General features: G+C 30.8%; 1 protein-coding gene across 1 annotated transcript in view; it reads left to right on the forward strand.

The window, feature by feature from the left end:
- LOC127738961 (ryanodine receptor-like) overlaps window positions 1-15,313 on the forward strand; it is a 154,684-nt gene that overhangs the window by 3,675 nt on the left and 135,696 nt on the right. Inside the window, exons 2-4 of the mRNA XM_052250461.1 lie at window positions 6,587-6,709; window positions 9,386-9,487; window positions 11,146-11,172. Coding sequence (XP_052106421.1) covers window positions 6,587-6,709; window positions 9,386-9,487; window positions 11,146-11,172 — 252 coding nt within the window. The remainder of the gene's footprint in view (window positions 1-6,586; window positions 6,710-9,385; window positions 9,488-11,145; window positions 11,173-15,313) is intronic.

Genomic DNA, 15,313 nt, shown 5'->3' on the forward strand with positions numbered 1-15,313 from the left:
ACTACAGGCTCCTGACTTGGGACAGGTACATAAAGAATGTGGCGGGGTTAAACATGTTTGTGAGCGCTCAACCGTCTCCTAACCTGAGACAATGGTGTAACAGCACAACATAAGAAAAACTATAAAAATCAGTTGAAATAAAATTTAGAATGGAAATTGGGAATGTGTCAAAGAGACAACAACCTGACCAAACAGCAGAAAACAGCCGACGTCCATCAATGGTTCTTCAACACAGCGAGAAAATCCCACACCCGGAGGCAGGCTTCAGCTGGCCCCTAAACAAAATGTGTACTAGTTCAATGAAAATGGACGTCACAATGAAAGACTGTTTGTTGACCTTTCTCAGTTTTTTTGTGTTGTTGAGTTGTTGTCCCTTTGACATATACCCATGTATTACATTAGGCTATCAACATCTGTGATGATAGATGTTTCATTTTTGTGATGAAATTTTGTGTGCTTTGAACATTATCAGAGAATAATTTCCAATGAATCTGATTATTGAACTGTTATGGCAATTATTTTAAGGTCAGTCATTAATTAATCATCAGCAAGGAATTTCATTCATGGCTAGTTGTATTTACCTCACCTTTGCCTTGTGGCCAATATAGGCTTGGAAAAATATTGACCTCTTTCCGAATAAATAGTGAAATAGACTTTATTGCTAATTAATAATTTCTGAATAGTTATATACAGTGTATTGGTCAAAGCTTGTAATTACATTTTAGTATTGCTGTATTTGTTTACAAATGTCCATTGTATATAATAAATCTGTACATAGCAATTACTGGTTTTATATGGATACTGCAGAGAAATCAATTTCGTAATTATGTTAGGAGGAAGTTATAATAGCACTTCATCTTTTTGCTTTGAATTTACTTTTATGATGCACTTTTAGAAATTGAAAAGTAATAAAGATTAATGTGGAACTAACTACTTGTATAAAAAGATGCATCTTCTTTTGCACTGCATTTTGAATTGGAGAATCATATAAATTAGTTCAAATAAAATGGATTTTTTGAGATTCTGATCGGATTTGCTATCTATATTATTCTAAACATTTGAAAAGTAGCAAAGATTAGCTTAAAATCACTAAAGATGCATCAGTTTTTAGTTAAATTCAGGATTAACAAAAACTTAATTGATTTTTAGATTCACATCTAAATGTTTTTAACAAAAAATGTTTATGTGTTATTTAATTTATTATACTGAATGTTCTGTCACTAGTGTCTATTAAGTTTCAAATTCACAAATGATCAAGCATCTAAGTTAAGGGTATTAGAGTATTGACCATGGGATGGAGTCAATTATCCAATCGTATTAACCAATCAAAAACTGGCATTTTGACATAAAGTATAATAAATTATATTTTCAAATACTTTTTAAAATTGCATTCAATTTAAGTGAAATCATCCATCCCAACCAAATTTTTTTTGTGACAAGGGGATTGATTTAAAGCAGTTGTGTCACCAAATCCTTGGAAATTCTTAGTGTAATCTAAAGCTAAAATTGATCTCAAACCAATTTATTCTTTAGTACAGTATATTTTAATGAAAACCAAAGAGTGTGATCAGGCAAAATTTTCCCTATTGGAAGCATATATCAATGAAATAAAGCTTTCATCACGTATGGACAGGTTTTAAATTATCATTGAAATATATAAGGACATTTTTTTCTGTTCACTTCGATTTAACCCTACCTTTTTGGTGAAGGTGGTTGAACTCTAGATGTCTTTTGGTTTTTTAGTGTTGTTTGGTTGTTGTCTCATTGACATATACCCCACATCTTTTTTTCAATCATAATTGTAAACTGAGAAAATAAAATATGATTTATATACATGTATTGTAGTTTGGAAGCCAATATGTATCTTCTTACATAAGATATTTACATAAGTGTTTTAAATGTATTTCAAAATGCTGATTTTGCTAATTTTTTCATGTAATCAAGGATTATGATTAGCTGGAGATGATTATTTTTACTTATTTTTATAATTAACCTGATCTGTCAAAATTAGATAAGATTTTATCTTAAAGATTGTTTACATAACCCTTGCTGGTTTTATAATCCTAGCTATAGAATTTCAGAACATATGGACATATGCTTCCATTGTAAAACATATTGGCTATAGCATTTTATCTGGAGTGTTCTACTGTTTGGATTTATTTATTTATGTTTAATATGTTTGACTTTATGGAGGTAACTTTTGTACTTTTGAGTTGAGATGTGCTTTGAAAAGCTGCTTAAACTTTGAGTTTATATGAGGTCTTTTATGTTCTGAGTTGTATATTTGGAAAACATGTAATTTTATTCTTATTTTAAAAATCAAAAATACAGTTGGAGTGATATAAATCGTCAACATAATGGAGTTTTGCACTGATATAATCCAACTTGTACGTATTTCTGTTTTTCATGGAAAGTTGGGTTGTTAAATACAAAATGGATGTTAAAGCTTTTAAATTCATATGCTTATCCTAATTATATCAAAGTGGAGATTTATATAAATTAAAAAGAGAGATATTAGAATGGATGATTATTGGACCAGATATGTATACCGGTAGGTGATGGAAAGAATTGCAGGTTAGATCATTCTAACCCCATCCACCTCCCCATGGCAAAAAAAAAACCATCATATGACCTTAGCATGTTTAAACATTCAAGCACTGTGGATTCATTTATGGTCTTGGGTTCTAATTTTCGTAGAGTGAGGAAAAATTGTATTTTCGTGGATACTTGATTTCATGGTTTTGCCAAAGTCTGCAGCATACAAGCAGATAGAAAATTTGTACTTTGTTAAACATTTAAATTCATGTTCACCTTTATCCACAAAATCCATGAAAATTGATATTCCACAAAATATAATGAATCCTCAGTATGACCTTAGAATGTTTGAACAAGTAGTGGTTGTCATTTAAACAACCTGTTTCAAGGTAACAGTAGCCTACTTTTTGTCAGTAAATTCTACAATGCATGCACGGCTTTCTTTAAAATAAATAAAATATCCTAGATTCCAGGCTATCAACAGTATACAACACCAAATCAGTCATATATTGACTTTGAAGTTCATGTTGTACTTTAATGTAATAACATTACAGAAACTACCCAATATATAAGTTCACTTTGCAATAAATTTGATCTGCTATAATTAAAGAAACATTGCACATTTGATTGATTGTTGTTTGTGTAACTTCGTACAGCAAAGTACATGTTTATTCAGGATGATTGCATCATCTGGAGGATTGCATTTTCATGAGGATTGTATGCTCAGAAGGCTTGCATATCTGGACGATTGTCACTTACTTGATTGATGACTAACGTCCACTGACTAACTATACATGCATATTTAAGACTGTCACATGTTAAAGAGATATGAATATACCACGCTTCGTACTAGACAGATATTTTGAATCAGATTTTTTATGTGCTACCCCTCAAGCTCATAGTCAGCCGGAAGACATAACGTTTACCTTACCAAGACATTATTATGAATTCATGCTGACAAGTCTTCAGTTTAATCATACTCCCAAGTAAAATGTGCTTCAGCTTGTAGGAGAAGCAGCAAATACTCAAAAGTCTTTGGTTTTATCCAGCTACCCGGTAGGTCCAGCTGCAGATCATACCCAGAACCTCACACACTCAAGATGCATACCTGTCAACCTATGACAATGAAAATGCAGGTGATGACCTGCATAGAAGAATGAAATCTCAGGTCATAACGCGTACAAACTTTTTCAAGCTGAATTTCAGTATTTAGGGGACATTTTTCTTATAATTTATATCAAAGTTTCCAAAACATGTCCACATGGTTAAGTAATTTAAAATTGTACATTTTATTATTTCATTGCACTTGGAGGCCATTGATAGATTTGTATTACATTGCCTTTATTCCTGTTCATATTCAGTCCATGGCATACAATGTGCCAATTTGTGTTTTCTTTGCATACATTAGTGCAGCTTTTAAGCAAAGAAATATTACAGAGGTTGATATTAGAATATAATAAAATAAAGTTAAACAATTAAAGGAGGTATAGATGAAAAAAGTAATTTTCAAAATTTTAATTTTTAATTGTTTTAAGGTAAAACAATAAGTAAAAGTATTATTTTGATATGTTTTTGCATTCAATTCATTTAAGATTTAATCCTTTTACAAAAAAAAACATAAGTTTAAGGATATATTGTGAATCGACAAAAAAGGGGAAGTAATTTTTAAAACAACTTTGAAATACACAAATTATTTACGACCTAAAGCTAAGGTAATTGGTGTTAATTAACAGTGTGTTTGACACCAAAGCTGTCAAGTGGAGCCATGCACTGAAATGGGTCACTTGAGCTGAGTTTACACAGCTAGTTGAACTTCTTGTCCAGGAAGAATTACGAATTTGCCGGTATTTTAAAGAAATCAGTTTATATCTAATCAGTCTGAAGATCTCTGAAGGCTTAGGAATCCGGGTGAAAACGGGTTATTTTCCGAATTCCTGGGTTATTTAGTCACCCGGCGTGTGTTCCGGGTGACCCCTCAGAATTGTGAAAAACTCAGGTCACACACACAGGATCCGGGTCAGTTGACAGGTATGAAGATGAGCACACTACCACCGAGGTGAATGCTTGAAAAGCCATAAGACCATCTGTATGAAACTGCACTTAAACATATTTATTTGTTTAATGTACATTCAAAATTTAAAGGTATTTGTAGAATTCAGTGGTAATGGCAGACCTTTGATATTTTCTGATTAATTTTTCATAACATTTTCAGACTGATCGATTTAGAGCTTGACAATTTATAAAGTCACCTGTCTGTTATTGAGGACTTTTGTATGTTGCCTTCTAGATGTCTTTTGTGTTAGGTTGCTGTCTCTTTGATGTATACTCCCCGTCTTCTTTTATTTATATTAATTGTATTCAGTATGAATATTCAACAGAATACAATAATATAACTGTAAAAAGACAACAACATCCTGGATTACTGCAAGGAAATGCTTTATTCTGGTCTACATGTTTTGCCACTTACGGTGGCGTCTTCAGGACGATTTAATGATAGGAAACAAGTGTAGTAGTACATAAAATGCGGCTTTTTATAGTTATATTTTCCAGAGGTTTTTTGAGACAACTACATCTTCGCTAGCCAAGGATTACGATCCAGTCTCCTTCTCTCCACGAGCTGAGAAACTAGAGTATAGAGTTTACCAAATTGTTTTTAATACTGCACCTAACAAATGCTAAACAATAGTCATTTACCTAGACTTGCTAAATGTCCTTTCCTTATCAATTTTTATTCTCAATTGTAACCACTTTAACTTTTAACTACTATATTAACAAGTGTTTGCCTTTACATTGATACTGTCAACGTATATTTGTTCCGCCTAACAGAAGTTCCACTGGAAACTTTGTTATAAACAATGTCATAATATCTGTTCCTGTTGGAACAAATATTCTATACCATTTATTCCGTTAGGAACATTTGCTGTAATATTTTTTCCAGTGGAAATAATATTCCAGAATATTTTTTCCATTTGGAACTTATATTATGAAGGAACTTCTATTCCGTGACAATACTCCAAGGGCAAAAAGTATTATGGCAGTTTTCAGTAAGCACATCAGTTAATAAGAAGGAAATCAACTAGAAAGGGATTTTTATTAAGTGCACTTTTCATTGAACCAGAAATAAAACATATTTCTCATTTCTAAATGAACTAATAATTGTGAAGGAAAGTGATTGACATTGAATTGACCTTGTTCAAAACATAGGAAATAAACAATACTGAAAGTGTTCCAGCTGTAGTTTAAATTACATGTAATGTGATTGCTTGTATATTTACGGTACATTTTCATGATTTTGTTGTAAAAATGTTACTAGCAAACAGTTAACTGAATTTTGAATATTGTGTTTTTGTTGATGCATAAATAAAAACATGAAATTAATATCCTATGTTAGTGGTTTTGAATATATAATTTCATCTTTGCTAGCCAAGGAATAGATCTGGTCCCCATATAAAAATTTTAAAAATGACAAATTTATCATTTTAAATCTATGAAGCAAATACAAAAATATTTTTACCATTAACCGTCATATTATAATTGGTACAAATGTACACAAAATGGCATTACACACCATCATATGACAATATCTGAACATGTTTTATTGGCGACAGTATTTTATTTTACATACCAGTATTTAGAGTTGCATTAAGATGCAGGGGTGTTATTTATCTATTCTTTATAAGAGACAGTATGAGTATTCAGTGCTGTACTGACTGATGAGAGCATCAGTCCCCCAGCCCCTCCGCCACATAAAACAATTCGAAGAAAAAAAAAATATAAGAAGAACAATAAAAAGCAACAAAAATACCACATAAACCAAGAATGAAATTAAAAAACATAGAAGGATAAGTGTTGTTTTTTCACTTTATTGCTTTAATTCATTAGATTAAGTAAAAAATTGACATCACGTCAACTTAAAATTAAATTTGTTTATTGGTGAGTAAATAGTGAAACAAATTTGGCCATGACATATTTTGCTACAAAACTTGAAGTGTTTCTAATTTTCCAGTTTGATTTAATTAAATAAATTCAATATATTTGTTTTCTGTTGTAGAATGATATTGTTTGTTTGAGTTGTGTGACATCCTCCAGAGATAGTAGTACAACTGATAGAGTATGTCTTGCAGCAGAAGGATTTGGCAGCCGTATGTGCTGCCTAGAGAATGTATCTTGTCGGGTATGTAATAAAACTAAGTGTCTTTACACTCCTTTCTTTTAAACCAGCTTAAATTCAAACCTCACAATATATAAAGAGGAAACGAAATAAGATAGCAAAAAATTTTTTCAGATGTTTATGTGTTTTTGGGTTGCTAGATCATTTACATATATCTTACAGATCAATTACATATTTCTTACATGCTTATCCCCTCTTATTAGTCCCTTACCAACGAAGTCGAAGGGGACTTTAGGTTTGCACTCCATCTGTCTGTCTGTCTGTCCATCTGTCTATGTGTCAGTCTGGCAAATCAGTTTTCCACACTTTTTTTCTTCATGCTTGAAAATATTGATTTGATATGTAGTGTATTGTTTTATCATGACAAGTTACAGATCAATTTCGAATTTTGTTACGGTCTGATGATCTTGTGCAGAGTTATGGTCCTTGGACTTAGAAAATTCACTCAAATAATCAGTTTTCCTCAATTTTTTTCGTCATGCTTGAAGATATTGATTTGATAATTGGTATATAGTTTACACCATGACAAGTTATAGATGAAGTTCGCATTTTGTTCCAGTACAATGAATTTTTAACTGGTAGGGGACTATGTATCGCCATGCAATACTCTCAGAATGCTTTTTAATTTCCAGTATTGATGGAGCAGATTTTCATCATTTCTCAGGGTCTACAGACTACTCATACATTATAACTTATCGTGAGATAACATACTAGGGATTCATTTATTTTTTTGGGGACCAATTTTGGTCGATTGACAAAAAAAGTATTTTAGTGGATATTTGATTTCATGGTTTTGTCAAAGTCTGCATACAAGCCTATAAAAAATGTGCATTTCTTTGAACATTTAAATTCGTGGTTCACATTTACCCAGTAAATTCACAAAAATTGGTATCCCACGAATAGTAACAAATCCACAACACAAAAGAATACAATTAAGGCAGCTTAGATACAAACAAAATTTACAATTGTACCAAGCAATAGTTCAAAAGGTTTACAGCCTTCTGATTAAAGGCATGAAAATGTTTTTTTGATATGTATAGTTTTAAAGGTTTGAATTGAAAATGGCCAACATTTAGCTCTTGAAAGTATGAAATTTTTGTATTCTTATGTAATCATTGTTGGCATGATAATTAGACATTACTGTAAATACAAGGCACTGGAAATTCACCATATGCTTTGTATATTTTATATTGGATTTGGAGATGAGCCAGTTCTTATGTACTTCAGCAATGTTGCCTTGGGGATACTTATAGGATCTACATACTTTGTTGATATGAAAACCAATTATATAAACATCAGACAATTATTTAGTGATGTCTTTAAGTTTACATCAGAAAAGACTACACTCTTTGAAAAATAAAGCATTGAGGAATATGATTCTTAATAGCTGTATTAAATGTATAAATGCATGTTTGAAAGTGTCTGAAAATAAGAACATGTGTTTGTTTTATCTATTGTTATTTTTGGTTATTTTCTTGGCATTGGTCTGTAGAGTTGATCAACTTCTCCTGTCAAAATTTCTTGCAGTCTTGTATAAGCAAAATATGAATGAATTTATGTAAATAGAGATAATCTAGCCTTGAGTCAGAGGGAGAAAATATAAGGTCAAAATCCTTCTGAATGTAAAATTTTGTAAGTTTTAAGCAATATAAATGCAAGTGACATGCCACAATGTACTTGAACTGTTAGGTCACTTTGCTTAAAATTGCTTAATATCCATTCAATTCTTAAATTTAAGTAAAAATAAAAGTCATCTGCACCAATTTGATAATTACAGATTAATGTGTTGATAACAAATGTATCTATAATGACACATGCTTAAAACATGTTTAACCAGCCACATTTTTGCACTTATCTCTGGTCAGGAACCTCTAACCTTTTTTTGTGTTTTTTAAAAATTTTGGTACCTTTTTATGTTTTGGAGTTTAGTGTGGTGTCCACTTCGCTGAACTAGTATACATTATTGTTTAGGGGTCAGCCAAAGCCTGCCTCCTGGTGCAGGATTTTCTGGCCGCATTGAAGACCCATTGGTGGTCTTGGGCTGTTTTCTGCTCTGTGGTTTGGTTGTTGTCCCTTTGACACATTCCCTGTTTCCTTTCTCATATATTCTTTTCAACATGGTTGTTGGTTTTCATCTGATATGAAAGTTTGTAACAGTACCACATGACATATATATATATTCGTGCTTGAAGAGACATTTCTCCTATCACATTGAACATAGTGTGATATGAATAAGCCATTAATTCCACAAATTTGGTTGTCGTGTTCTGCTATGTAATACAAAACTGACTTTTCCATTTCAATGATGACTAACAAAGTTAATAAACTATTTTTCCACTTTGGCAACAGAGATAAGTGTTTATTCAATAATAAACAAAATACTCACATTTTCACCTAGAATTTTTTTTTTTTTTTTAATCAAATTTTTATCCATTTGAAGTGGACATAAAGCCGCAAAATAAATTTGAAATTCCTGGTTTTGAAAAAATGACAATAAGGAAAGGATATTTAATAGAAAAATAAAGAAAAGTTATCAAGGGGACAACGAAAAACTATAAAGTGAAGGAAAATGGACAATATTATGACCAAACAGAAAAACATCACTGGTCCAGACTAGCTAGATGTAAACGTAGCCCATTTGCATTTACTCATATAACATTTGATTTATTTTGTTTTTAGGATGTTCCTCCAGATTTGTCAGTATGTTCATTTGTTCTAGAACAAGCTCTTTCGGTCAGAGCTCTGCAGGAAATGGTCACATCATCATCCCAGGATTCCACAGTATGTATGGTTGTTTTATACCAAATAGTTGTATTGTCGAAATTAAATGAACTATTTTATAAATCAGTTTAGGCTTTCGCACAGTTAGAAAAAAAAACATACCCAGCGTATGTTATAAGAGTAAGAATAATATGCGTTTAGAGAACTATGGATAGAATTATGGGAATTACAGAGATCCAATTATTTTGTTTTTGAATGCCCAAATTGGTGTTATTAGCACAGTCTAAAGCTTCATTGAAATGAATTTAATTTAGCTCATTATTGAGTTGTTTATACAAGCTATTCATATCCCTTTTCATCTGTTGATGTCTGCAAACCTTAAATTATCTTCTCTGATGCAATGGAATCTGATGCAAACTTCAAGCATTAAATGTCAGAACATCCATAATGATATATAAAACATAGAAGTTAACCTTCTTCAGTGCAGTATTCTTGATTTTATAGGATTATAAAGGATAACTTAGATGTTTGTTAACAACTTTAATACACACAAAACAACTTCACATTGATAGCTTGATTTCAGTTATAGTTTCCATTTACGGTACACAAAAAAATGGTTTAGTTAAAAAAAAAAGGTGAAGTGTGGCCCTTCCCATTTTACGTTTGTTGTTTGAAACACATTGTATTTGTTCTTAGCCTTAGTTTATTACATGTACTTGTTTTTCCATGTAATCTCCTTTGTCAACAATAAACATGGGCACAGCTGAACAAAATTAGATACAATTTTTATAATTGTCTTTTTGTTTCTGTAACTATAAAACAATTTTTTGAATTACATTAAGGAAAAATTCTCCTTTGATTATTTCTTTAAATGATGCATGTGTTTCTTTATATTATTTTAGAATTTTTCTTTTAAAATTAAGTAGAAAAATTCTTTTGAACTGATTGATCTGTTCAAGTTGTATTCCTTTTGGAAGTCATAGTCCTAAGATAAATCACTTCAAATAATCTTGCAACACATCAAGGATGATGTTAGGTAATATGTCAAAAAGACAGCAAACCAACAACACAAATAACCAAAACAATTCTTATATTCACTTTTAAGAAAATTGTTTTTTTTGAGATTTCTGGACCAATTTGTAAACATGACCTCATACATCCTTTATTCAATCAAAGCTAGGCCAGCAATAGATGTATTTACACTTGTATGCAAATTTGTCTGCCATCACAGAAAGCCAAACAAGTTCCTGCAAAATTTTGCCTCACAATTCAAAAGGTTTGATGTCATAAGTAGAAGTAATTGTTGCATGACACCAGAAGGTTATTTGAAGACAAATCTGTGTTCATTTGGAGCTAATTCAGTTAAATTTCCAAAAGGATAAGTATGTCTATACAGACAGCCTGAGATGAGAGGTACAGACTTGGCATTATTTTTAAAGCAAAAAAATAGTAACAAATTTATGTGCTTGAAATTATATTTATTTTCAACAGTTATATTTTACTTTATGCAATCTTTTATTTTTCAACAGTTATATTTTACTTTATGCAATCTTTTATTTTCAACAGTTATATTTTACTTTATGCAATCTTTTATTTTAAATGCATATTCTTCCATATGGGATATGGCCTAAATATTGTCAGTCATTTTAAAGGTATTAAATACATGCAAACAATCTGCTAATATGTGCAAGACAATGATCTTGAATGTAAAATTTTAGGAAGAAAGACCAGAAACAAAATTGTCTGTGAGTAATAGTCCATATCTTCATATACTTTGTACACATTGTTGGACCTATTAAGCATATTTCCTGGTAAGAGCCTGGAGAAGATATCATTTTGACTTTGAACCATTTTCTTAAGAGTATTTAATTTTCATGTATTCCAATTGATATAAGACAGAAAAATTGTGTAATTGGTATTACATTCAGACAGTGTTAATGATACATGTAACCTGCTAGCCCATCAGCAAATGACTTGTAGATAGAGAGACAGGCCAGGCCTTGTTCCAGGTCTTAGTTATACATGTGCCTTGTTTGGCTGTGTGACAGTGTCCTAATACAAAATGGCTTTGAAAATAGCCAATTCATTATGTTTGCCTTTGATTAAAGACTTTGTTTAGTCAGTAGTTTTGAGACCAGATTATCATTTGTTTTGTTACTGTCAGTTCCAAAAGTTCCCGTAGGAAAATTTAGATATTTTCAAATCAAAAACTTTTTTAGATGATTATTATGTACTACACACCAGAGAGAACATTGTTTTTTATTTAAATTGCAGAAATTATTACTGTTTTGTAATTGCAAACAATAATTATCAGATATATACTTTGAAAAGTATTCAAAAACCTAACATCATATTAAAAGCCATATATTTAATGTCAAATATGGGAATTGAAGTCAATTAATTTCAACATTTGCAGTTATAAAAGTTATGTCATAAAATTAGAAGGATATTGATAGTAATTTTCCTCTGTATAAAATGTAAACAGCAAAGGCTCGTGGGAAATGTGCTTAATGGTCACTGAAAGGTTTGCATGCAGATGAATAATTTCAAGGTAAAAGTGCTTTTTAAAATCAGTGATGGGAATCCGAGTATTTTGATAATCAGACTAAACACTATGAAATCTATCGGAAACTTTTACTTGTTTTGCTTATGTTTATACTGGATCTTAAAATAAAAACATTGTCCATCTGATTAAAACACAGATCCTGTGTCCATGCTCCAGAATCCTTTGGTTTTGTAGTAATGATACACACCTTCAAAAATTTGTAGGCAGGAGTTTCATTGGCTGATGTAATAATTACCAGAATAGAAAGTAGAATTAATGTTGTTAGATCCGTGTTAGCAGAGGGTGGACACATATCTGTATTTTAATCAGATTGAAACACATTATATTTGAAATAATTATACCTTTTTTGTTTTCTTTTAATGTTAAATGCCTTAATCTATATCAGTGAGTGCATAAAATGACTATGTACTATAAAAAAAATTCTGCTTAATTTAAAAGTTCTTTAAATGCTACATGATACTGTTTTCATGTTTTATAGACTGTTTCAAGATAATATGGCATGCCATGCTCACAAGGAAATAGAAATGACAAAAAGAAACTTCAACAACAACCATAAAAATAGAGATGGACTACTATTCATTCAAGTTTTTTTTTATCCGTTTCTACCCTTTTTAAGCATGACTGCATATTACCCTGAAAGAGACAATTGCATAAAGCTTTAAAATATATATAAATGAGGTAGAATTTCAAATATAAGCAGATTAACATCTAAAAAAAATCATGTTGTTTTTATTATACTGGCATTAATTAGTTTTGGTGTATTGCCATGGCAACTTATCAAATATAACATATGCAGTGTACATGTACTGTGTTGATCATGCAAAGATGAATAATATTTCTTTTAATTGATTGCAAAGCATAACGATTGTTTAATCTATGTCATGGTACATTGATTTGTTTAATCTATGTCATGTAACTTAACAAGATGTTAGTATGCTACATGGCAGAAAAGTTTATAATGCTACAGCCAAAGTATATAATGCTAAGCATAACGATTGTTTAATCTATGTCATGTTGATTTACAAGATGTTATGGTACATCGAAGAAAAGTTTATAAGCTACAGCCAAAGTATATAATGCTTTTTATGTGGATAATGTGACTCATGTTACTACAGTTGTGGTTATAAATATTTAATTTGATAATGGTTTTATGTAAGTTGTATAGGATTAGAGTGTGAATTATTGCCAGATCTAAATGTAAAAAAATGTTTAGATATTGTTTTTATCTTTATTTGATACATGAGGTACCAAAAGAGTCGGTCTAGGTTGGTGTTAGCATAGATTATTTCAGTTGTGAAGTTGTCTGCCTGCTTTCATATTTATTTATGCAAGGATGAAAATTGAATTTGAACTCTTCATTCTACCTACATAATTAGATACAGGGTGATTTTATTTTATTATTATTGTTGTTCTTAGATTTTTTATTAAAAAATTGCACAGGTACATTTCATTCTTTTGAAAATTAAAAAAATATTGAAAATTTTTTTGGCCGTTTTTTTTTTTGTCTCTAGTATTCTTTCAATCAAGAAATAATGTGTGTATGGATAGAATTCACTACTTGTCTTTATTTGAATTTTTGTCCAAATGATCCCTCTTTTTTGGTTGAAAAAACTTTTAATTTGTCATAGTAAATGGAAGCAACCAGATTGGGACATATGTGTCACATTTATATATTGGAAGCAGATTAATATTCTTTTGGGTCTGTTTTTTTTTTCTCTTTGGTTTCATTTTGATTAGATGTTTAACTTCCTTGATTTAAAAAAAAAAATTATCTTCTTATGAAAAATTTGGATGTCTAACCTTGACGGCTTATATTAGATAACTTTGAATTTAATTTTCCATACATATATGATAGCAATAGTATGCTGTAAAGAGTTTGAATAATACTTCCAAGCAGCTTATAAAAAGAATATAACATTTTTATGATTATTCATAATGAATTAATGAAGAGCTAAACTATCCTTAGTACTTCGCAAAGGAATATAAAAGTACAGTTGACGTCAGTGTCTTACCAACCTAAGCCCATGTACATGAAGAACATTATTATTCATTATTATTTTATTAAAATAATTCTGTCAAGTAGTTACTTGTCTAAACAGGATTGTCTATAAGAAAAGATAAGGAGCATATTGGTTTAAAGATAAGACATTGAATAATGTAATATATACAAATCAAGTTGCCTGAAGTTTTTGAAAACATGTAGAAGCAGAATTGTTGATTTAAGTAGGGATAATTTACATGAGTATCAATTTCATCGTGTTAAGAATCCAATTGCCTTGTTAATCACATGCATATGTCTAAGAAGCAGACAGTTCAATATTCCCCAACTCTCTAGATAGTCCTGACTGTAGGATTACAAATTGGGTGACAAGTATATTTGACAAGCGGTTCTTCAAGGATTTTTTTAGGTCGTGATATTGATTTTATCACATTGTTTCATTGTTTTGGTTGATAATTACACCACAACCTCTCCACCAGGGGAAATTCGGTATACAATACATTTCACTTAGCCATGTGACGTTTATTAATCATGGATATAATAAAGAAGTTCCACTATCACAATACAATCAATAGGAAAGGAAAGTTGACACGATATAAACATCATTGCAATTATTGTTTTTACAGTTGATTTATACAAAGTGTCTAGCTTGTTATGTAATCTTTAGCAATGCAATAGATTTTCTATCCTTTTCAAGGTCAGGGTGTCCCTTTCACCTTCCTACAACATTAATTACCGATATTAGATTTTATATCTATAAATCTAATCAGAGATTGAGGGTGGTTGTGGGTGATCTATACCACACATTAAAAAATTAAAAAGTGCACTACAGAAAGAAGTTTTTCCAATCTTGAAAAATCAGATGTGAATATTATCGAATTAGATCTCTAACTCTTAACCTTTTAAAAATAAAATTTCTTGAATAGTATAAGTCAAAGGTGTTCATGGCAACATTAGTGATCATGAGTAGGAGTAAGGAGTAAGGAGATGAGGATGGATGGGTAGTATCATGCCCTACATGATGTTTAGTTCTCCGCCATAAGATTCCTAGAACAGAACAAGAATCATCTTAGTCAAACATGGCAGAACTTTGAATTCAAAATCAACCATTCTCTAAATATATTTAAAACCATAATAGTCATTTTAATGATTTAGGACAGAGGAAGTTTATTAAATGCCACTGCAACACAATCTTTAAGGCTTTTATACAGTACTTTGGCCACCAGCATGAAGAAATGCTGTACATATACTAGTTTAATGGAATTTTATGCAACTGTCATAGAAGTGAGAGGTTTAGCTAGCTATAAAACCCATTTTCTAC

This window comes from Mytilus californianus, unplaced genomic scaffold (genome assembly GCF_021869535.1).
Source record: "Mytilus californianus isolate M0D057914Y unplaced genomic scaffold, xbMytCali1.0.p SCAF_4, whole genome shotgun sequence".
Classification (NCBI taxonomy): Eukaryota; Metazoa; Mollusca; class Bivalvia; order Mytilida; family Mytilidae; genus Mytilus; species Mytilus californianus.